Consider the following 21,168-nt stretch of genomic DNA (forward strand, 5'->3'; position numbering starts at 1 on the left):
ATTTTTTTTTGGTTGTGATCGTCACTTTTGTTCAAAGGTTGGTGGATATTGGCGCAAAGCCGAGGTCGGAATGATACTGTTTGAGGCCAATTCCAGTCAGAGCTTGTGCCAGTTTCGAATTGAGCTGAGTGCACAAGGTGAGGAATTTGATCTGGGTAAGAACCGAGACTGGTTGCGAGATTTTATCCGAGTCCCTTGTGAAACAGTTCAGCTTAGCTTAGCTTCTGGAATGCGGGAGAAGCGGCTGCGTTGTCGCGGGGAAGTATTGTTGGTGCCCGAGATGGAACTGGAGTCTGGAGGTGAGTGAAGGTCGCTGTGAGATGCGGGTGAGTGAGAGGCTAAGTAAGGTTTGGTGGTGAAGTTTCCAAGGAAAAAGAAACTTCCAAGAGTTAGTAAGAGGTCAATTACAAGCAGGAAAAAAAGAGACGAGAAACGGCAACGTTGAATTCTGGGCGCTGCACCAAGAGTTTTAAGCGGCTGGTGGTGGGCTGCAACGAAAGGCTTCCTCTTGAGTCCCAACCTCCCACTTACAACTATAGTCTATACCAGCCTCTCCGATTTACCTAGAAGGGCACTTTGACACACGCACGCGCTCATCCGAAATAAGGGGACCTGGTCCACACGCCAACAAATCAGTCTCTTTACTCGATGCAACGTTTTAAGGGGGAACACTCAGTCTTCTTTTTTCTTGTGAGCTCTCGATCTCTCGTCTTGTCGGTGAGACTTGGAATACGATGCACGTCAATGGTGGGGTGCCAGCTCATGATACCTCCGACTACCACGCCTGTGCTTGCTCACTGGACAACTATCGATAGCTGCCCGGAGCCCCAAAGCAGTGAGGTGCTCACCTCACCCCCTGTAGGCCCGTGTCTGCGGCCCTGGAGCTAGGCCTCGTACAGCGGGTAAATGTCATCACCACTTACACGACGCCCGGGGCACCCCGGAATAGCAGATCACGTATCATGAGAGTGAAAGCCGTTTGCATGCTGCATATTTTAATTAAACTGTCAGGGGCAATCGCAACGTCCTTGCAAGCCGAGACCTGTGTTTGGCTCTTCCCATTGGCGGTGTTGGAAGGAGTAAAGCGTTTAAGGCAGGGAAACGAAACTCGGAGGCTGGGAGGGCATTTTTCAGGGATTGTTCCCAGGTCGGTCTGGGCTTTTGGCTCAATCGTGTCATCAGCTTGGCAGAGGAGAAGATGGGAGGGATGGCAGAACTCGCTAGGGCCACAGCCACAGGCCAGATCAAGCCACACTTTATCAACAGCCACATTTTATCTGGCAAACTCTTAACGTGTGGCGCTAGGCGTGGCAGCTGTGGCTACCTAAGCTCCAACCAAGTTCAAGGTTCCATTAGGTGCCCCAAGCTTGACCTGTGACGCTCCGCGCGGTTCAAGATCAAGTTGGTTGCATCACCAGCGACTTCAAACTTCATACTACCAGCTCCTCCATCCTCCTCCATCTCCTTCTCCGCTCTCCTCCCTCCGTTCTCGTCACCTAGATATATCCTTTGGCTCATCCCACAAATAACCGCTCGCTGCTAGCAGCCGCGACGCTGTAATCATAGCTAATCATGTCCCTCGACCCGCCAACGTACCTGGCCTCTCTCCAGAGCAACATCCGTCAGCGACCCATTCCCTGGGACGGTGCTGTCAGGGCCGGCACCCTCACCGAGGAGCAGTATGCAAAGATTCGAGCTGTAGATAAGGCCAAGAAGCCTGAGCAAAGAAAGGAGATTGTGTCAGGGGATATTGATGGATATCGCGTCTTGTTTGTTGGCGACGATGGAAAGACGAGCGTTCTTGAGACGGCGGGAAAGCATGCGAATGTGATCCAGTACATCCTAGTGTTGCTTGGCGACCTTCTCGAGAGTAAGAGCGTCCCTTTTATCTTTATGCGACATTGGGAAGTGCCATTGAGTAGCCCATGTCTACTACTTACTATCTACTAATAGAGCGACTTCCGCCATAATCTCCAATCACCAATGCTAACATAACATCTTCAGCTGTTCCACCTCTAGCCAGGGCCCTCTTCAAGACAAAGGAGCCTTATCGACATTTTTTGCCTCTGCTTAACTCGACTAATGCTGAGGATCCTATTCCATTGCTTACTGCACATGCTCTTACCACACTCATGGCTCTTGCTCGAGACGAGTCCCGATCTACCCTCCAGGCTCTGCCTGTGATTCTCACCTATCTCTCCGGCTTGGCCAAGAGCAACGATGCCGGTCTACAAGATATTGCTGTACAGGAGTATTCATCTCTGCTCTTTGGGCATGTCGCAAGAGAGCAATTCTGGAACCAGCGAAGCGAGACGATTGCGCCCCTGATCAAGATTCTTCAAACTGCAGCTGGGATCGGAAATGGAGGCAGCTCATCTGCTAGTCTCTGGAGCGGCAACACCGGTACCGGATCTACTGGCTTTGGGGGTTCTCTGGGTGGAGGGGTTGGTCTCCAGCTTCTCTACCATGCTCTCCTTGTTATCTGGCAGATAAGTTTTGAGGCTGAGGAGATTGGTGATGAACTCAACGAGTAAGTGAATTTACAAGGCCGGGGGAGGAGGATGGACAACGCTGGACTACAACTAATACTGAACCGCAGCGAGTACGATATTGTCCTTCTTTACACTCACCTTCTACGATTATCACCCAAGGAAAAGACAACTCGTTTGATCCTTTCTACACTCTACAACCTTCTTGAGAAAAACCAGAAATCACTTCTACCCACCGCGGTTCTTGCTCGCCTTCCCGCTCTTCTCGAGAACATCAGTGGTCGCCATCTGACTGATCCCGACTTGCTGGAGGATCTTTCAAAGCTCAAGGAAATGCTGGAAGAGTACACCAAGACCAAGACCACATTCGACGAGTATGTTGCTGAGGTGCAGTCTGGTCACCTCCGATGGTCGCCCCCTCATCGAAACACGGTCTTCTGGGCTGAGAATGCCCGCAAGATTCTCGAGTTTGAGAACGGAGAGATTCCTCGGAAGCTGGCCGAGATCATGCGACAGCCCTGGGATAACGACAAGCAAGTGCTTGCCATTGCCTGCAACGACGTTGGATGTCTGGTGAAGGAGGTTCCCGAGAAGAGATATCAACTAGAGAAGGTTGGCCTCAAGAGAAGGATCATGGAACTGATGCAGTCGGATGACGAGAACGTGCGATGGGAGAGTCTCCGAGCTCTCGGAGGCTGGTTGAAGTACAGTTTTGAGCAACAGTGAACTGGCAGAGATCAGCCCTAGAGGAGTGTAGTGTCTTGTTTATTACGCGGGCGTCTTGATGTCGTCAGTTCTGGCAGGTCCGAGTTCGCAAAGCTTAGAGAATCACAGTAGACGAGCTGAGCTGAGCTGAGGAGCGGGGACAAGAGAAAGCATCAGCTTGTAATGGCATGCTTTTTAGTTATTGGTAGTTTGAGCAGCATCACCTTGACTACGATTATGCGTGAGAATGAAGTGAGTGTTGAACAATTGGATCCTATGCCGTGAGTGATGCCCTCACGCAGCCTTATCAATAATTTATTCTTATCAGCATTTGCCGCGCTTCTCTTCCTTCTAGGTGCCTATGTATGCGCTCTGGCTTCGGCCCTCGGAGGGCGCTCCGGGGACTGCGGGGTCCGGGGTCGGTTTTCGGAGGCAGAGACCGTGGAGAAGCGAATTAGAAACGACGCTTTTGATTGTGACTCGGTGAAGTTCAGACTCAGTGACTTCAGACTCGGTGACAACCCCACCAGCGCCAATTGTCAAATTGGGTGACTTGTGACTTGCATGATATGTACTGTGCATGCCATGTACCAGTCTTAAGCCCCCCCCCCCCCCCCTCGGCTTCTTATCTTCTTGTACAAACTCTTTTCCTCTTTATTAATTTTCTTTGTTTCTGGTCAATTGACTCTCCTCAATTACTCCTAATATTGACAATTGGCTTCCATCATGAAGAAGAGCCTCAGCTTGGCCGCGAGGGCTGGTCCCCGAATCCTATCATCTGCCGCCGTTACACGGCCCACATCATTCGGCGCTCTCAGACTCTCTCAACAAAGCGTACGATGCGCTTCGGGGAGTTCTTCTGACCTGAAGAAGACTCCTCTCTATGGCTTCCATGTTGCCAATGGAGGAAAGCTGGTGCCGTTTGCTGGCTACTCGCTCCCTGTTCAATACTCAAACCTCTCACTTGCTCAGTCGCATCACTTTACTCGTGAGCATGCCTCACTTTTCGATGTGAGCCACATGGTGCAGCACATTTTCAAGGGCAAGGATGCAGCTGCTTTCTTGGAGAAACTCACTCCCTCAGACTGGACAAATCAGGGTGTCATGCAGAGCAAGTTGACAACGTTCTTGTGGCCTGGTACTGGAGGTATCGTCGATGATTCGGTTGTCACCAGACTTGGCGAGGATACCTACTACGTTGTCACCAACGGCGCCTGTCTTGACAAGGACACCAAGTATCTCGATGAGGAGCTTGGCAAGTTCGGCGGAGATGTTCAGTGGTCACGTCTCGACAACTCCGGTCTCGTTGCCCTCCAGGGCCCCCAGAGTGCCGAGGTTCTAAGCGAGGTCCTCGCCAGCGAAGTTGATCTCTCAAAGCTCTACTTTGGCAATGCCGTCTGGGCTGAGCTTAAGCTCGCTGACGGCAGCAAGACTCACCCTGTCCTCATCAGTCGAGGTGGCTACACTGGAGAGGACGGCTTTGAGATTTCATTCAACGGAAAGGAATATCCTGCCTTTGAGACAACAACCCCTGCTATCCAGGCCCTTCTTAGCAAGGCTGGTCCCGAGCGCCTTCAGCTCGCTGGTCTGGGTGCTCGTGACTCTCTCCGTCTCGAGGCTGGTATGTGTCTGTACGGCCACGACCTCGATGATACCACAACACCCGTCGAGGCTGGTCTTAGCTGGATCATCCCCCCTACCCGTCGCGAGGCCGGAGGCTTCCACGGTGCCGAAACCATCATCCCTCAACTCACACCCAAGAGCAAGGGCGGTTCAGGTGTCACCCGCCGCCGCATCGGTCTCTTCGTCGACGGAGCTCCCGCTCGTGAAGGTGCCGAGATTCACAAGGACGGTGAGAAGATCGGTGTCATCACAAGTGGTGTTCCCAGCCCTACACTTGGCAAGAATATCGCCATGGGCTACATCAAGAGCGGCAACCAGAAGGCCGGTACCGAGGTGGACGTTGTGGTACGAGGAAAGGCCCGTAAGGGTACCGTCACCAAGATGCCTTTTATCCAGACAAAGTACTGGAAGGGTACTGCGCCTGCTTAGAAGGACTACGATGGAATTGAGTAATGTATTGAGCGAGCCAAAGTATTAAATATGTGGTATATGGGGGCAATTCAACATGGGGGCAAACTTTGGAGTCTATGATTGTTATGGCCACGACTAAGTTAGAGCCAACGGAAAATAAGTGTTCTTGAAAAATATCATTTGCATTGCTACCGGTTACCTCTTCCCTTTGCATCCATATCATCGACTCAATCCTGATGTCTTTCGAGTTGGTTGTCGCGAGCAACCCTCTTCTCTTTGGCCGAGGTCTTGCTAGTCAACCCACTCCTGATACCGACATTCTTGCCAAAACTCCCTCGAGTGCATTGGTGATCATGATGGTAGCAGGGCCGTGATGCAATCGCCTTTTCTTCCAGATATCTGACACTACGGGGAAATACTGTGAGTGCTCAGCTGTACGACTCGGTACTCGGTATTCGAAGCATGGATACCTGTTAAGGTCTATATAGCTATCTGACATTGGTGTGAAATGGCAGTTGCAGTTTGGGGTTTTTTGCAGGATGACATGTCCTTCTAATGCAATCATGTCATCTACATCCCTATGTGAGTAGATCTTCCAGCTTTGCATACATGACAATGGCTCAGGCCCTTCCCAGACTGAAATTCACATTCTGTCTTGGTGGCTATACTTTCAAAGGTTGGCACCATCAAGCTTCAGGCATCGCAATAATGAACTGCGTCTCAATGGTTGGCCAGAGTTGTGGTTCATAGTTGGGGCATCAAGGAAAACATCACGGGAATCTGGACACGGAGATATGTAGCCACGAAAAAACCATAGGAAACCACCACACAAAAGCGTATGGCCTCCCTCAAACGAGCGGCGATATTGTCTAGCAACGGCCTCCCCTTCAAGTGGTGACCAACTGTGGGAAGACTGAGATGATCGTGGCGCCAGTTTTGGATGTTACCGGCACCGTCGAGGAGACGATGTTGCGTGGTGAAGAAGAGAGAAAGGAAACGAGCCAGAATTTTTGCATATGTATGAACCCACATGAGGACTAGCGGCGGATGCTACCTAAGCGAGATCCGTGCTAGTGGGGCATCTAGGTCCTTACCTACCCTGGACCTTGAGTTGGGTGAAGAAGTTCGTGGGTGTTTCGATAGATGTCGAGTGTGTCCAACACCAAATCAAGTAGGTAGTTATGGGACTTTGCTCGAAGATGCTCACGCGAGCGGAATTTCTTCTGTGTCGTATTTACTTGTTGTGTTGAACAAAATAAGCACGCTTCGGGCACAGAATAGTCAGTCTTGTGCAGGCAGCCAGTAAGCCGTTTGACTCGATATCACGAGGATTATTATGGAAGGATGTCAGAAGCGAGCCGATACTAGATGAAGCATAGATGATCCATAGGTGCAACAAATCACAATAAACACTTGATAAACTCTGTGTATGTATGCATCTCTGTGAAAGCGAATGTGATGGAATGTTCACGAGGGCGTTTATGAGGTTCCACATGTGAGACTCAACGGACCAGTCAATGCAGGTATCCACTGTTGGGAGGAGGATTTACAGAAGGGGGACCCTGATGGCATATGCCAAAGCCCATTACGTATGTGCCTGAATTAAGGCTGCAGCTGTTTTCTGTAACTGCTGGACCCTGAATATGAGAGCAGATGGAAGGGTTTGATTGAGGTGAAGAATAGATGAAGAGCTTACCTAGGTAGAGGACAAGCGGTATCTAAATGCAAAAGCACAATGTTTTGATGGCAATTTAGCAGGCATGACTGATTGAATTCAAGTATCGCGTGTCAGTGTCTTGTTCTGTCTCGTTCATGCCCATTCTCCTCGTCCATTTGCACCATTTGCTCTAGTACACGTGTAGCCCGCGCCGCTCAAGATTGGCCGATCTTACCGTCTTCCTCAACTTCAACAATGGATCACCAGGCGTCTCAGCGTGAGCACACGACAACGTGGGGGAGGGGCATCCACTGAAGAAGACGGGAATAGGAGCTGTTGATTAATTTTGTCACTATTTCGACTCTTGGGACTCGAGTATTTTAAACTCAATGCTTCCCCTTTGTCGCTGTGATAATTATTCGATGCCATCAGCCAGCCAGGGCAGTCTTGGCACCTACCTACACCGAGCAGTGGATCCCCATCGACGGTATTGATTGATCATAGCTCAGGTAGGTTGGTTCTGTGGAAATTAGTCTATCGACGCCCTTTTCTTCCCCGTCAACTTTTTTCTTCTTTGTATCAAGGATTCCATATAGAGACATCATCTTCCTTTGTTCTCCCATCACTAACGTGTCAGCCAGAACCAGAGCGTGCCTCTCTCTGTGGCTTGAACAGCATCTTACCCCTTGAAGGCTGCTACCGAGATTGACTCTGGAATGACCTCACACCTTCAATTTCATACCTGGACCCTGTATCTTACCTCAGCATCACTTCTTTCACCTAGCTATCACCAAAATTCGACTACAAACACCGAACATAAACGAACTACTTATCAAATAGAGGCTGCAATCCAAAACGAGCAAAATGCCACTCTCAGGCGCCCGACTGCTCGTGGCAGCCGCCTTAATACTCCCTAGCGTCTCTCCTTCACCAATCCTCGACGCCGGCCAAAAAGTTCTCGACGCAATTACAGGCACACGCGATTCTATAGAGACGCCGCACATCCAACAACCGGGTCGCAAACTGAATGGCAAATTCTTGCATATAACAGGTACGCAATATCACATGTGAAACGGGTCCCATGTTCCTGCATCTACGGATGAAAATATGATAACTCAGCGTCGCATCCAAAGCAGCCCACTAACAACCACAACTCCAGATTTTCACCCTGACGAATTCTACAAAGCCCATTCATCAACAGCCCAGGGCGTTGCATGCCACCGCGGGAAGGGCCCTGCAGGTCTATATGGCGCCGAAACCACCGATTGCGACTCTCCCGTGGATCTTGTCGACGCGACCTTGGAATGGGTACGGAAGAACGTCAAGGATGATGTCGACTTTGTTGTGTGGACGGGTGACACGGCGCGCCACGATAGCGACGAGAAGCTGCCACGAAGCTCGAGCCATGTTCTGGATATGAACCGAAAGGTCGCCAGAAAGATTGTCAAGACGTTTTCTGACGATGGAGCCCTCACCGTCCCTGTTATTCCAACTTTTGGCAACAACGATTTTCTGCCGCACAACATCTTCTATCCCGGGCCAAACAAGTGGCTGCAGGCTTATAGCAGCATATGGCATCGTTTTATCCCTGAGGAACAGCGACACTCCTTCGGATTCGGTGGATGGTTCGAGGTTGAGGTTATTCCCAATCAGCTATCCGTCATCAGCCTCAACACCATGTACTTTTTCGATCGGAATGCTGGCGTTGACGGCTGCGCAATTCCCTCAGAGCCTGGTTTCAAGCACATGGAGTGGTTGAGCGTTCAACTTCAGCGATTACGTGAGCGTGGAATGAAGGCTATCCTGATCGGCCATGTTCCTCCTGCCCGAACCAAGAACAAGCAGAATTGGGACGAAACTTGCTGGCAAAAATACACACTCTGGCTGAAGCAGTTCCGCGATGTTGTTACTGGCTCTCTTTACGGCCATATGAACATTGACCACTTCCTATTTCAGGACACCAAGGACATTGATCTGAGCCTTTACGACAAGGCAGGGACTGTCCGAGAACCCATGGATGATGGCTTTTCCGTCGAGTCAAAGAGCGACTACTTGATAGACCTTAGAAAGTCCTGGTCTAGCTTGCCAGGCTCAGCTGCAAAGGCACTAGAAGAAGATCTAGACGCTGAAGATGACCTTGAGACGCAAGATGAAAATGTCGACGAGTTGAGGGATAGAAAGAAGAAGAAGAAGGGGGGGAAGAAGGGTAAAAAGAAGAAGGGTCACGGCAAGATCGGAGGCAAATATGGAGAACGATATCAGGTATCTCTTGTTAGTCCCAGCGTCGTCCCCAACTACTTCCCGACTATTCGCATAATCGAGTACAATATCACCGGCCTGGAGGATGCGCCAGTCTGGACCGACTCATTCGACATCAACTCAAAAGTTCCCGAAGAGTTTCCCGACTTCTCTGAGGACGAGGAAGCCCACCAGGAACTCAAGAGAGACCTCGAAGCTGAGCGAAAGAAGAAGGGCAGGAAAGGCAAGAAGGGTAGGAAGGGAAGAAAGGGCAAGAAGAAGCCCAAGAACCCTGAACTCGTGATCCCACCAGCTCCCCCAAAGGGATCACCTCCTGGCCCTGCATATTCTCGCCAGACATTCACCTTTATGGGATACACGCAATATTTTGCCAACCTCACCTATATCAACAATGATCTTACCGACTTGTCTGAGACAAGCAAGTGGCGCGACGGCGATTTCAGTGATGAAGTACCCAACCACGACAAACCGCAGCCCAAGAAGTTCAGATACGAGGTTGAATACAGCACTTTTACCGACAAGATCTTCAAGCTGCCCGACTTGACAGTTCGAAGCTACCTCAGGCTAGCGTCTAGAATCGCTAAGAGGAAGACGAAGAAGGGCAAGGGCAAGGCAGCTGAAGAGTACAATGAGGATTTTGAAGACGAGCCAGACTCAGACTCAGACGGCGACGGCGACGAACCTGAACTTCCAGAACCTGAAGAGGGAGACTCCGATTTGGACTTCACCGCTACCAGGGGCAAGAAAGGGAAGAACAAGAGAAGGAAGACCAACAAGGTTTGGAAACATTTCCTCCAAGAAGCATTCGTCAACACTATACCCGAAAAGCAACTCAAGAAGTGGTCACGGAGATGATCCGAGACATGTAGTACAGGATAGCGACTGGCTTGGAAACTTTATGACTGGCATTTTAGCGACGAGACGGATGGACTAGGCATATATGGTGTTAATGGCGCATAGAGAGCATAATTGCTAGAATAACTCAAGGTACACGATCTTATGAATACACTATCGTTTTCTCACAACATTCTGAATCAAAACTCATTCGTATTTCTTGTCTAGAGGCTCCCTTTACCGGGACATTAAGAAACATGGGGGTATCAGCGAATGCAACTGTGCCGGTACAAGGCCACCAGTTATTCATGCATCGTGTTCGTATATCATGACCAACCAGTCCAACTCATCTCACATCGAAAAAGGAACCATTGGATCCCATCCTTTCCTTTACCCAACAACGCCTCTCATCGTACATGCGCGGTTTACTCGGCATTGTTGACAACCCGCAACGCCCGGCGAGGACCCATAACGACGCTGAAGAAACTCGGTTCCTGGCCTTCGAGCAGCCCTTCGGTCGAGCCTCCGCTATGACTCGTTCCGGGTCTCGTGTCCTCACTGCGCTTGGCACCTCCGGACCCGCTGCTGGACCCGGGAGCGCCTGGCGTGGTATCATCTTCATCCTCAGGGCTCCATTTGGGCTCTGTGGTATATCCCTGATCGCGGCTAGGGCCGACCCAGCCAAAGAGGCTGCGCTGGGAGATAGCACGCTTGGGGCGGGTAGTACCAGCAGCAGTAAGGGCTGAAGGGTTGAGAAGGGAGTTGGACGCAACAGAGTAGCGGTTTGATACTGCGAGGTGCTGTCTGTAGGCGTTGACTTGGCGGCGATAGAGCCAGGCACAGAAACCAAGATAACAGGCGAGAGCTCCAAAGATGCCAGCGATTACCCCTGCAGCTACGAGACCGCCATTAACTCCACCATCGTCTTCCTCCCCATCCGGAGAGGCGGCTGCAGTACCAGTCTGGCCGACGCGTACTGTCGCTGTCGGCCCGGAGGTAACTGTGAAAACCGGGGGCTTGCCCGTTAAGAACGGACCACCCGTAGCCGGCCCCACAGCGGGGGTCGTAACGGTAGCGCTGCCGTCCTTGTCCCCACCCACGACCTTGCGTACGGCGTCCGGGACCTCGTATCCATGGGACCCGGCGAGAACGAAGTTATCGGGATGATGGTCCGAATCGTGATTGCCAGCCTTGAATTGATCCTTCCACTTGAGCGTGGTTGCATCGAATACGTACATACCTGGATCACATCCAATGTCCTCTCCTACTCCACCAACAACCACCATTTGGCCATCATACATGGCGCATGAATGGCCAGCTCGGGCAGCGGGTCTGTTGTCGTCGTTTTGGTCGACTTTGATCCACGTGAAAGAGGGAATGGTCAGGATGTACATGTCATCGTACTGCGTTTGGTTTCCCTGAGGCCATGTTAGTATTTGGGTATGTCCTATACCTTGTCACGACTTACAAAAGGAAGATTCTGTCCACCAAACATGTAAATCTGGAAACTTGACGCATCCGGCGCGCTAGCGATGACGGCACAAGGATTAACACGAACGCTGGGTGTATCTCCGGACGTTTCTTGATGGAACCATTCGGAATTGGCAATGTCGTATACGTTCAGTGTGCCGAGATCCTCAGTAAATGTTTCGTTGGTGCCGCCAGCGAGACCGATGAGAACACCTTGCTCGCCCCAACCTGGCACAAACACCAAGACACCATCTGCCCTCTCAGTGAAGTTACCGGTCTGGATGCCTGCTTTTGTGATGTTGCGATAAGCCCCGCTTTCACCTGCGCCTGTGCCGTCAGAGAGGCTATCGACGCCGGTGTTAACATAGCCTGGGTGTGTGAATTCGAGAAGACTCTTGAGATATACACGATCAACACTGCGCGACCAGCCTGGGGTGGTGGCCCAATCGAGATGGCCGCCAAAGTACCAGCTCAGGCCGAGCTCAGGCACAGATAGGCCTGCTCCCTCAGCAGCACGGTGAACTGGTCGATTTCCTGGCTCTGATTCATTGCCGGCTGAGGTTTCGGGGTTCTTAAATTCGGTCCATTCTTCATTCTTGATGGAATAACGCCAGACAGACTCGGGCTCGGGATCAACATAGGGTGTATCGGAGAATTGGCCGCCATAAAGATACAGATTATTGTAATCATGCCACAAATATCCCATAGAGACCTCGGGAGGACCATCCGGTTTCTCGAGACCCTTGAGAGCGGGCGAGCCTATATCCCAGTCCTTAGTGAGGTCCAGTGTTAGAAAATTGTTGTTCCATGTGTCTTCGACCTGGTCGGCTTTTGATCTTGAGCGACCGCCGTATAAGTAGAGTGTTCCGTTCAACTGGGCAGCTTGGAGACCCCATCGTGTGCAAACCTTGGTAGGGCTGATCTCGCGTTTCTGAATCACACCAGCATTGGCGCCGTTGATATCTGAAAATGAATGACCATTTCGCCAACTGAATGCCGGAAGTATAATGGCAATGAGGAGCGCTAACATAGTGAAGCGCTGCAGGCCCGAGACGCCTGGGGACACACCCGAAGTGCTCTTGATTCTGGGTCGGCCTTTGGGGTTTGATAATATGGTGTACCAAGTCTTGGGCGATGAAAGTGATAACTGTCGAGGGCGTTGGCGGTCGTTGTTATCCTGACTGTGGTCGTCGTCTTGCTCGAGTTGTCGCTTGTTGCTGGACGATTCAAGGATATCAGAGCTAACACTCGAGTGTTTGTCGTTGTCATGAGTGCCAAGTTGCTCGCCTGACAACAGTGAAGGCGCTGATACAGAAGTGGGATAATCCAAATCGTGTTCTAGACCAACTTCTTTAAAGACGGATCTTCTGCCTTTTTTAATAGCGCCTCCCATTTTAAATGGTGGTGTTACAAAAGTCTGAGCCTCACGCAGGCGATCCGAGGTGCGTTGGGAGTTAAAACGAGGCCGGACTGGAGCTAGAAATCCCGAATGGGACGGGGGAGGGGATTTAACCACTGACATCGTGACCATGTGCTCGCTTCCCTGCTTGCTTATACGGGTTGGATGATGGATGGCTTGTGGCGATAACTGGTAACCAAGGGAATTGGGCGTTTCTGGGTGGCTCGGATCGGCGAGTACTATGATGTAGCCACCTTAAAGCGATACCACTCTGTAGGGATCATGTCCTGCAAGCGAGTTTTGATATGACAGAAGATGAGGGACAGGGTCTTCAATGGCAAAATACACAATTGATCGAGGAAAAGGGTCCTGGGGCGCTGAAAGAGAGGGAATGATAGTGGGAGGCCCAGAGAGTTCGCAAGGGGGAGCCGGAGTGGTCTTTTGAGAGATTCAGAAGCTCTAATTAACTAATACAACAATGATCGACGCCTCGAGCTGAGGAGCAACAAAGCTTGGGCTCTCCACTTGGGGACCAGATGAAGGCCGTTGCGTAAATCATGTCGATTATTGATTGACAGAACAAGAGACAGCCTAGACAGCGGAGCACCCCGTTGTTTCTCAGCCCCTGGCTCACTACATCATCGATTTCCCCGACAACTTTGTCTGGATTTGGCTTCGATAGGCATTGAGATACCTGGGCGTGGGCAAGGCGAAACACAGCCTGTAGCTGGTGTAAGGCGCGCGTGTATGGCGTGGAGATGGGGACGCGGATAGTGCAGCGACATACCAGCGAGCCAGCCAACCCGGACATTGGGAATAATAGCGATTAGCCATGTACCAACATGTGCTGTAAAAAGTACCTAGGAACTAGGCAGGTCAATTGAGCGGCAGGAGTACAGAAGCACATTTCAAACATGAGCGTCAACTCATCCTCATCTTAGCATATCCAACCGGATATAGCGAATGCAAGGCCAACAAGGGAAACGCCCCCGCCGTTAAGGAGACGAGCCAAGCAAAATGCAGGAGTGAGCATTTACACACCAACATTGCAATTGCAAGCGTACAAGCTTATCCGTACACGAGCCAAACCTGGTGAGTAAACGGGCCTTTCATTTCCTGTTGATCTTATTGCTCCCCCGGAAACTTGCGAGCTGGCATTTCGGGTTCGGTTGCAGTGCCGTTCATTACCAGATTCATCACGGGTCTTGGCATCGACGGTGTGATGATTGGGTCACAGAGACGTGGCGATGACTTCACATGCTCCCGGGGGTGTGGCCTTGATTTTCTTTTTTGGTGTTCAGTGTTCAGTTTCGGATTGTGTGATCTACGGACCCGACCGTGTGTTGATGTTTTAACTAGACGATCCGATTCACTGATACTGTCATGCAATGCAAAAACATCAGCTGCTTGTCCATCCCGAGGCTTGCGATGGCTTCTTTTTCGTGTAGTAACGCAACGCAACGGTCGTGGAATCCGGGGTAAGACTCGGTAAGAGGAGGAGAGAGATGCAAATAGCAACCCAAAACAAACTAATGCAGAGGATGCAGGGATTGTAGAATGTTGGTTGCGCTGTCTTGTGTTCGATCACGATCTGGATCATGATATGAAAGATGGTGGTTGGCTCGGATGTCAGTCCATCCGTTTTGCTATCGCGGTTTTCAGTCGCACTGTATGTATTGGTGATGACCGCCTCTGCAAGTACAGTGTGCCACGCTCGGAAAACAAGATACGTTTATCACTATAATTATAGCACGTCACGCCTGCACCGAGTAAAGCATAAACCCCAAGCATCAACTTAAAATCTGCAGTGTTTCCATTTCGAGAATTAGCTGCTTCAACACGAGCCGCATCAAAATAAAACAGCGGGCTGTAACTGGATCACCCATCCACTGCCTCCACCCGCCGGACTCGTGCTGTCCTTGCTGATCATGCTCTCTTCTCGTACAACGTTATCTTTAGACCAGAAACCAACCTGGCCAAGTCGCATGTTTTTGAGCACGGCCTTTTGGAAACTTCCGTCCCTCCCTTTCGGTCCTACGCTTTCAAAACAGCATCCTCTCCGTCTTGCTGCAGTGACATACCGCACCGCCACACCTCGCTTAACCGGGATCAACAGCTCCCGCCACAGATGAAGCCACAATTCTGACTACGGTATAGATCGCATTCGTGAGGATGGTATTGGATATGACTGAGATCTATGAAGTGTCGCTTAATTTGCACGCTGACATGCAGTGCTGAAAGCTAAGCGAGGCCTCGCTCTTGCCACAGTATTATCTATCGCATCTCGTACCGCCGCCTGAGAGGTTGGGGCTCCAGCCGAGGTATCGTAGCAAGGTCAGATTCTCACACCGAACTTTTGGGTGTCACGGAGCGGGTCTCGGGAGTTCTAAGCAGGTCCACTGACCCGGAGCGGATCTGGCATTTGAAGCCGTCTGCGTTCTTGTGGGACTTTCTTGGTGGGACACCGGAGTTGCTCCGGACATGGAGCCCCTGAAATCGGTGATTGAAATGATCAGCATTCACCTGTTGGAACAGTTCCTCGTAACTAGGCTCTGTTCATTACATTAATCCTCTACTAGTTGGAAGTGGATCAAAGGCCGCATCCTCAGCCAGCTGTGATGGTGCTTCTGCTTCCGGCGGCAGTGTAGACTCCCCCTTGTTAACCTTGAGACCCTGCCTCACTCCAAGCTCACGGCCAATGAACTGTAGCGATTCACCTGCGGCTTCGCTCTGCTCATTTAGCGTTGACGGTACGAGGTAGACTGCCGTCAGAGGCCATATCAATTTCAACGCGTCAAACACTGTCCTTGGTGATGGGTTATTGCGGAAAGATGCCGGGTCGAGATGCCGATTTACCGCCTCCATGACAAGTTTTGCGCTGTCTCGAACCCGGTACACGCAATGCGAGCGTAGCACCTTGAGCTCTTGCAGGGGAATGGGGGCAGTCGGATGATGAGTTAAGAAGTTTGCGTAGGTCAAAATGACATGGTATCCTTTTACTCGCGCCGAGTTGAGCATGTTTCGTAGATAGGGGTTGAAAACCTCATCGATGTAATGGTACCCTGCGTCAAAAGTCGTGAAATGATCTTCGGCTTTGAAAACAATACCAACCAAGTCGTAGTACTGGAGGGCAGCGGCGTCAAAGTCTCGGGCTCGAATGATATCGAGCATACGCTTTTGAACATGTGCCATCTTGCAGATATAATCGCCGACTTCTACAGCCAATCCTTCTCCTGGATGAAGGGTTTGTCTGATGGCGGCAAACCATTCCTGGGATTCAGGAGGGCACTCAAGGCTTGTCAGGAGACACCGCACTTGCTAATAGCTTGTTAGTTGGGAGTGGGAATTCAGATCGAAGCGACATACCACCATGTTGTAAGCAGGCCAGAAGCCCATTCTCGATCCCGGCCTTCGCAAAGACGCCGTTCCCCTTTGCTGAAGAATACTGTATAGCCCATTGGTATGGAGGTGCCATGGGTTCAGGGGTGATACGCGGTTGATGGAGCCCATAAGAAGCTATTAAACTATGAGTATAAGAATGGTGAGAAGAAGTCAGGTTGCTCACTTCATAGTTCGTCAGAATCCATACTGTCGCGAGAACATCGTCTCTCATCGCGCCCTCTGGTGTTTTGAGTGCTTCGCCAACAGAGCTCAAGGTTTTACCAAGGTACGTGCCAAGCTCCTTGTCGGTCTGCTCGACAGATCCGTTGTCGATGGCGGTGGGATATCGCAGGTTGGTGATGTATGTGCGGGCAAAGAGATGAGTGGCCCAGAGAAGAGGGCCTTGAGGACCGCTCTTTTTGTATGTGTCATGGAGGAAATCCAAAGTATAGTAGACGTTGAGAAGGATCGGGATGGAATGGGCGGTCCAATGCTCATTAAGGGATTGTGGTAGGATGAGAGCCCTTCCAGTTCTGGTGAATTCGACAAGATCGACTATCGTGGGTGAGACGGGGCTGAATTCACGATCAACTTCTTCAGTGACTGATGGCGTGGCAGCATCTCCATTTGACGAAGAGGAGGAGGAAGAGGAGCCAAAAGACATGACAGACTCCCCACGAGTCTGAGCCGTAGCATTTTGCTGAGTCCTCTTCTTCCTCTTCTTGATGGTTGTTGGGTTAGCATTGCGAAAGACAAGCTCCTGCTCGTCCCGATATCCTGGACATTCAGTCCCATATTTGATGCATCTTTGGCATGATGGTCTGCCAAGATCACACTGTTGATGTCGTCAGCAATTGGATATGTAATGGGTTGATATGCTCGAGCATCTCTCTTATGACATAACCGCGTAAGCACAGAATAAGTGGCTCAAGGGCTGGACCGACCTTGACACGTCGTGATCGACAAAGATGGCAATCTTTGCTTGGCTTTCCCGTGTTGGGCATTATCTAAGAAGCGACAGGACGCACGGATAGCGTTATGGGTGTAACTAGGTACGGCCAGAGAGTCACAGGCCCCGTTATCGTTGATGGATAGTCAGAGTTGAAAAGGGTAATCCTTTCGAAGCTGTCGCCGTCGGAAAGGGATTAGCGGGCCATACAGGGCTGAAGGGTGGATACACAACAGGGAATACGATATCACGTGCGGGGAAGCTCGAGCATTGCAGTCTTTCACTGTTGAAGCTATCACCAGCTTTGGTCAAGAGATAATATCACTTGAGATAGCCTCGATTGCTCGAATGCAGTCGCCCCCTTGAAAATTCTATGAAGTTTAAGACTTGAATCTGAAACCTCTTATAACTAAAGGCACAGAAACGCAGATGTAGATATATTTCATGATCATCACCCTAGCGTAGATTCACCTCTCGGACGCGACCGACTACTAGGAACATAATACCAAGCGTATAAAGTTCACGATGGTATATGGGTCTTCTCCCCTGGCTGTAGCCTTTATTACTTATCGATGATGGAAACCTTATCTGTACTGCGGCGCAACAAATGCCCATCAGGTGTCGCACTCTTGGCAGATCATCTCATATTTTCCGTTACATTTTAAGGGCTTCGTTCGTAACTGCGAGCATATTGGAAAGCTCCAAGACTTGAAGTAAACAACGAATTGTTTCATCCTGATCACGGACAATAACTCACGGGCTGTATCTCCAACTAACTAACTAATGACATGCGATAACCGTACCAACTCTGCGTCCTGACCAACAAACACGGAATATTGTCAACTTTAATTAGATGGCATCGTGATAGTTCTAAACCTAGATAAGGATTCACCAGGATCACCAAAGCGTGGGCTGCAGAAAAATGATGCTTGTCACCTGGAAGAAGGGTTTTGGGGCACGAAGAAACCAAGATGAAGGCAATATTATCCCAGAATATACATGTGTGTGACAATGATGCCGGATTCTTGCTCGACAGGAAGAGAAGAGCCTCAGACGGTGTGTGTGTGTTTCCAATCCTCGGCGAGGACCGTACTCCCTGACGAAACTGCTTTTGCTAGTGTTTCAAAGACCCCATTGCCAAATGTTGCCGTCATCTTATCAAATACTACAAGTTCCAGCGCCACTAGTTTGCCGATCAAGCCCTTGCCGGTTCTCCAAGTTGGGTAACAGCCTCTGTTTGCTTTCAGGTAGTTCTGAGATATGCCGTCTAGCTGGTGATGTAGCTACATTTTGAGTCAATACTTGCTAAAGAGACTTGCGAAGCGTAGTTAAGATAGGAAAAATTCCCGAGGGTCTTGACTGGCAAACAGCGGGACGATATTTGTACACAGACTACCAAGATACAATTGGGGATGTCAAATATCAATATATATTTAGCCAGATATGTTCTACTAGACCCTAACACTCTCTACTGTAAAAGTATATTAATGTATCATAATGCTCCGATATACATATTGTTGCAAATACTGAGATAAACACCAATAATTGGGATGATCTTGAGTTTGCGCGTGATGGAAAGGGCCCCCCCTATTGTTCACCAACAACACACAGGCTCAAAACGCAAAAGCGCCTGGTGAATGAACATTGATCCCTGCAAGACACTGCCAATCAATTGCATTTGTTACTAGCACCTATTGTTCGACTGATTGTCTCTAATGTTACTGTCACTGTCACTGTCACTGTCCACCGGCTGCCACTGACAGCCTCTTGGGCCACTTGACGTACACAGCAGCCTCGCCTCTAACATTCTCTTTTTCTGCGTTTCTTCTCCTCTCACTTTTCTTTCTCCCACAATCACAACAACCACACACTCCCTATCGCATCTCATCGACTCTTGTTTCCCTCTTCTACACACCTACTCACTACATCTCGCACTTCTTTCTCAACTACCAATAGCTTAGCTTCTAAAGCCAACTCTACTTCCACCCCGCCAAAATGAACGTCGAACTCCAAGCAAAGTTTTGCGGGTCGATCCCAACCCGCAGCTCCTTTATGGATTTCATTAATGGGGGCAAGTCTGTATATAGTACTGTGACCAGCAGTCCACCAAGCCCGGATACCGGGTCTCGATCTTCCATTCAGCCCACTACACCCGAGGTTGAGACTCCCAAGGATAAGACTGAAGTTCAGGACACTTCTCTCTTCGACGTTCAAACACCCTCTATCGAGACCAAGATCCAACACGGCACTGTAGAGCCTACTACTCCCGACTATACTTTTGTTCTTGGCACTGAAGATGAGTCTATCACAGACCAGTCTCCTAGTGAACCCCCAACGACCGACAACACTATGGACGACAATACTACCAACCCCCCTCCTCTTCCCGATGTCACTATCCCTCAGATCTTCGTTACAGCGCCCACCACTCGTGAGTCTGGTTTAGCTGAGGCTGGCGTTGATGATTTCGAGTTTTTCGATAGTGGCGAGGAGTTCGAATTTTGCGATGAATTCGACGACAACGTCAATGGATTCCAATCCCAATATCTCACCCCTGAACCTTATATCACCAAGGAAATGGCCTCTCAGGCTAGATCCAGTGAAATTGAAAGTGTCGAATTGGAAGCCACAGGCATTGACACAGATCCTGAAACCCATGCCCATACTCTCGACGATTATTCCATATCCACAGAAACCAGCGAGAGCTTTTCTAACGAGAGCGGAAAGCCTTTGATTTGCTTTGACGAGAGCGGAGATCTCTACCTTAAGGTGGGACAGAACCCAGGGCGGCTTATGCTTGTCGATTCCCGAGCCCTCAGCCGCGTATCTCCCAGACTCAAGGAGATCGTTTCTCTTAACCAAAAAGGCACTGAAGATGGCGGCGACTGGACTATCGAGCTACCGGATGACGATCCTGTCCCTTTCACTGTCCTTATGAATTTGATCCATACACGTTTCGAGAAGGTGCCCGCCAAGGTATCACTCAAGAAGCTGTACGGTGCTTGCATTCTCACCAGCAAGTATGAGATGACGCAAGTCCTACGACCTGTAGCTGAGCGCTGGTTCAAGGCTTTGGGTACCTCCACTGAGGACTACGGGCTCTTCTTCAAGAAGGCATATATTGCATGGGAATTGGGTTTCTCGGAGGAGCTCAGCGAGATGATGGGCCACGTTGTGCTCAACTGCTCATTGAATTGGAACGATCAGCTCGTTATCGGAGAGAACAAGGAGCCACTTTGCAACTTTGAAGGATTGCAACGAATTCCTATTCTTGGTAAGTAAAAATAAGCTTCTTCCCTTGAACCTCGCTAACTCCCTTTGCAGACTGTATCGCAGAACATCGCGAACTCGCTCTAGAAACTTGCTGGTATAAGAGCCAGAAGCTAGGTGAACAAGTACTTTATAGCTCTGTCAAGGGACACATGTGCGGCGCTTCCCACAGCCGAGAGGAAATGTGTTTGATGCTGGGCAAGATGCTAAGCAAGGCTGGCGAAGAAGGGATACTCGACCTTTTCCACTTTGGGGGCAGTCTCGACATATTCCGGTCCTCGGACCTAGATCTAAAGACTCTTGAGTACAAGATTAGTCTCGTGGCTGATCACATCGACTTGTGCGGATGGTGCCCTGCAGTACTCGAGACAGTCGAGGAGGTTCGGCAACAACTTCGAAGGGCAGCCGATCCCCTCTACTTGAGCCATCTCCGGACTTTGCAAATTCAAGCTGCCAAGGTTAGAATGATTCCTGGGGTCTTGGATGAAGACGATGACGATGAAGAATAAGTTTGAAGGTGAACGGGGGGTGTTTGATCTTTCGATTGGTGTTTGGCGAGTCACGTTGTGTGTGCGCGCGCGTGCGTGTGTGTCTTATTTGACAAGCATCTTCTCCTGTTATTGATGTAGGATGAACACAAGGAGAGCTTAGGTCCTACTGGACGTTTATCATCATTATTATTTTGAAAGGGAGATTTCTTCATGTTAGCACTAGCAACCAGATC

The 21,168-nt window shown here is 50.1% G+C and overlaps 6 protein-coding genes across 6 annotated transcripts; 4 read left to right on the forward strand and 2 right to left on the reverse strand.

Annotated features, from left to right (window-relative positions):
• Positions 1–1,572: 1,572 nt before the first annotated feature.
• On the forward strand, positions 1,573–3,215 carry FMAN_00774 (uncharacterized protein; the record flags this gene model as incomplete). The annotated part of the gene is made up of 3 exons (XM_041827298.1): positions 1,573–1,870; positions 2,005–2,530; positions 2,600–3,215. 3 exons carry the CDS (start codon positions 1,573–1,575, stop codon positions 3,213–3,215), a joined length of 1,440 nt encoding a protein of 479 aa, XP_041676106.1.
• A 705-nt stretch (positions 3,216–3,920) lies between these two features.
• FMAN_00775 (uncharacterized protein) lies at positions 3,921–5,246 on the forward strand (the record flags this gene model as incomplete). The annotated part of the gene is made up of 1 exon (XM_041827309.1): positions 3,921–5,246. The coding sequence occupies one exon, from the start codon at positions 3,921–3,923 to the stop codon at positions 5,244–5,246; it is 1,326 nt and encodes a 441-aa protein (XP_041676107.1).
• A 2,503-nt stretch (positions 5,247–7,749) lies between these two features.
• Positions 7,750–9,999, forward strand: FMAN_00776 (uncharacterized protein; the record flags this gene model as incomplete). The annotated part of the gene is made up of 2 exons (XM_041827320.1): positions 7,750–7,936; positions 8,045–9,999. 2 exons carry the CDS (start codon positions 7,750–7,752, stop codon positions 9,997–9,999), a joined length of 2,142 nt encoding a protein of 713 aa, XP_041676108.1.
• Positions 10,000–10,403: 404 nt separating this feature from the next.
• On the reverse strand, positions 10,404–12,970 carry FMAN_00777 (uncharacterized protein; the record flags this gene model as incomplete). The annotated part of the gene is made up of 2 exons (XM_041827331.1): positions 10,404–11,396; positions 11,447–12,970. 2 exons carry the CDS (start codon positions 12,968–12,970, stop codon positions 10,404–10,406), a joined length of 2,517 nt encoding a protein of 838 aa, XP_041676109.1.
• Positions 12,971–15,406: 2,436 nt separating this feature from the next.
• On the reverse strand, positions 15,407–17,232 carry FMAN_00778 (uncharacterized protein; the record flags this gene model as incomplete). Its single annotated transcript, XM_041827342.1, has 4 exons — positions 15,407–16,165; positions 16,214–16,363; positions 16,413–17,063; positions 17,173–17,232. 4 exons carry the CDS (start codon positions 17,230–17,232, stop codon positions 15,407–15,409), a joined length of 1,620 nt encoding a protein of 539 aa, XP_041676110.1.
• Positions 17,233–19,172: 1,940 nt separating this feature from the next.
• Positions 19,173–20,953, forward strand: FMAN_00779 (uncharacterized protein; the record flags this gene model as incomplete). The annotated part of the gene is made up of 2 exons (XM_041827353.1): positions 19,173–20,448; positions 20,499–20,953. The coding sequence occupies 2 exons, from the start codon at positions 19,173–19,175 to the stop codon at positions 20,951–20,953; spliced, it is 1,731 nt and encodes a 576-aa protein (XP_041676111.1).
• Between the last annotated feature and the right edge of the window lie 215 nt (positions 20,954–21,168).

This window comes from Fusarium mangiferae (assembly GCF_900044065.1).
Source record: "Fusarium mangiferae strain MRC7560 genome assembly, contig: FMAN_scaffold001, whole genome shotgun sequence".
Classification (NCBI taxonomy): Eukaryota; Fungi; Ascomycota; class Sordariomycetes; order Hypocreales; family Nectriaceae; genus Fusarium; species Fusarium mangiferae.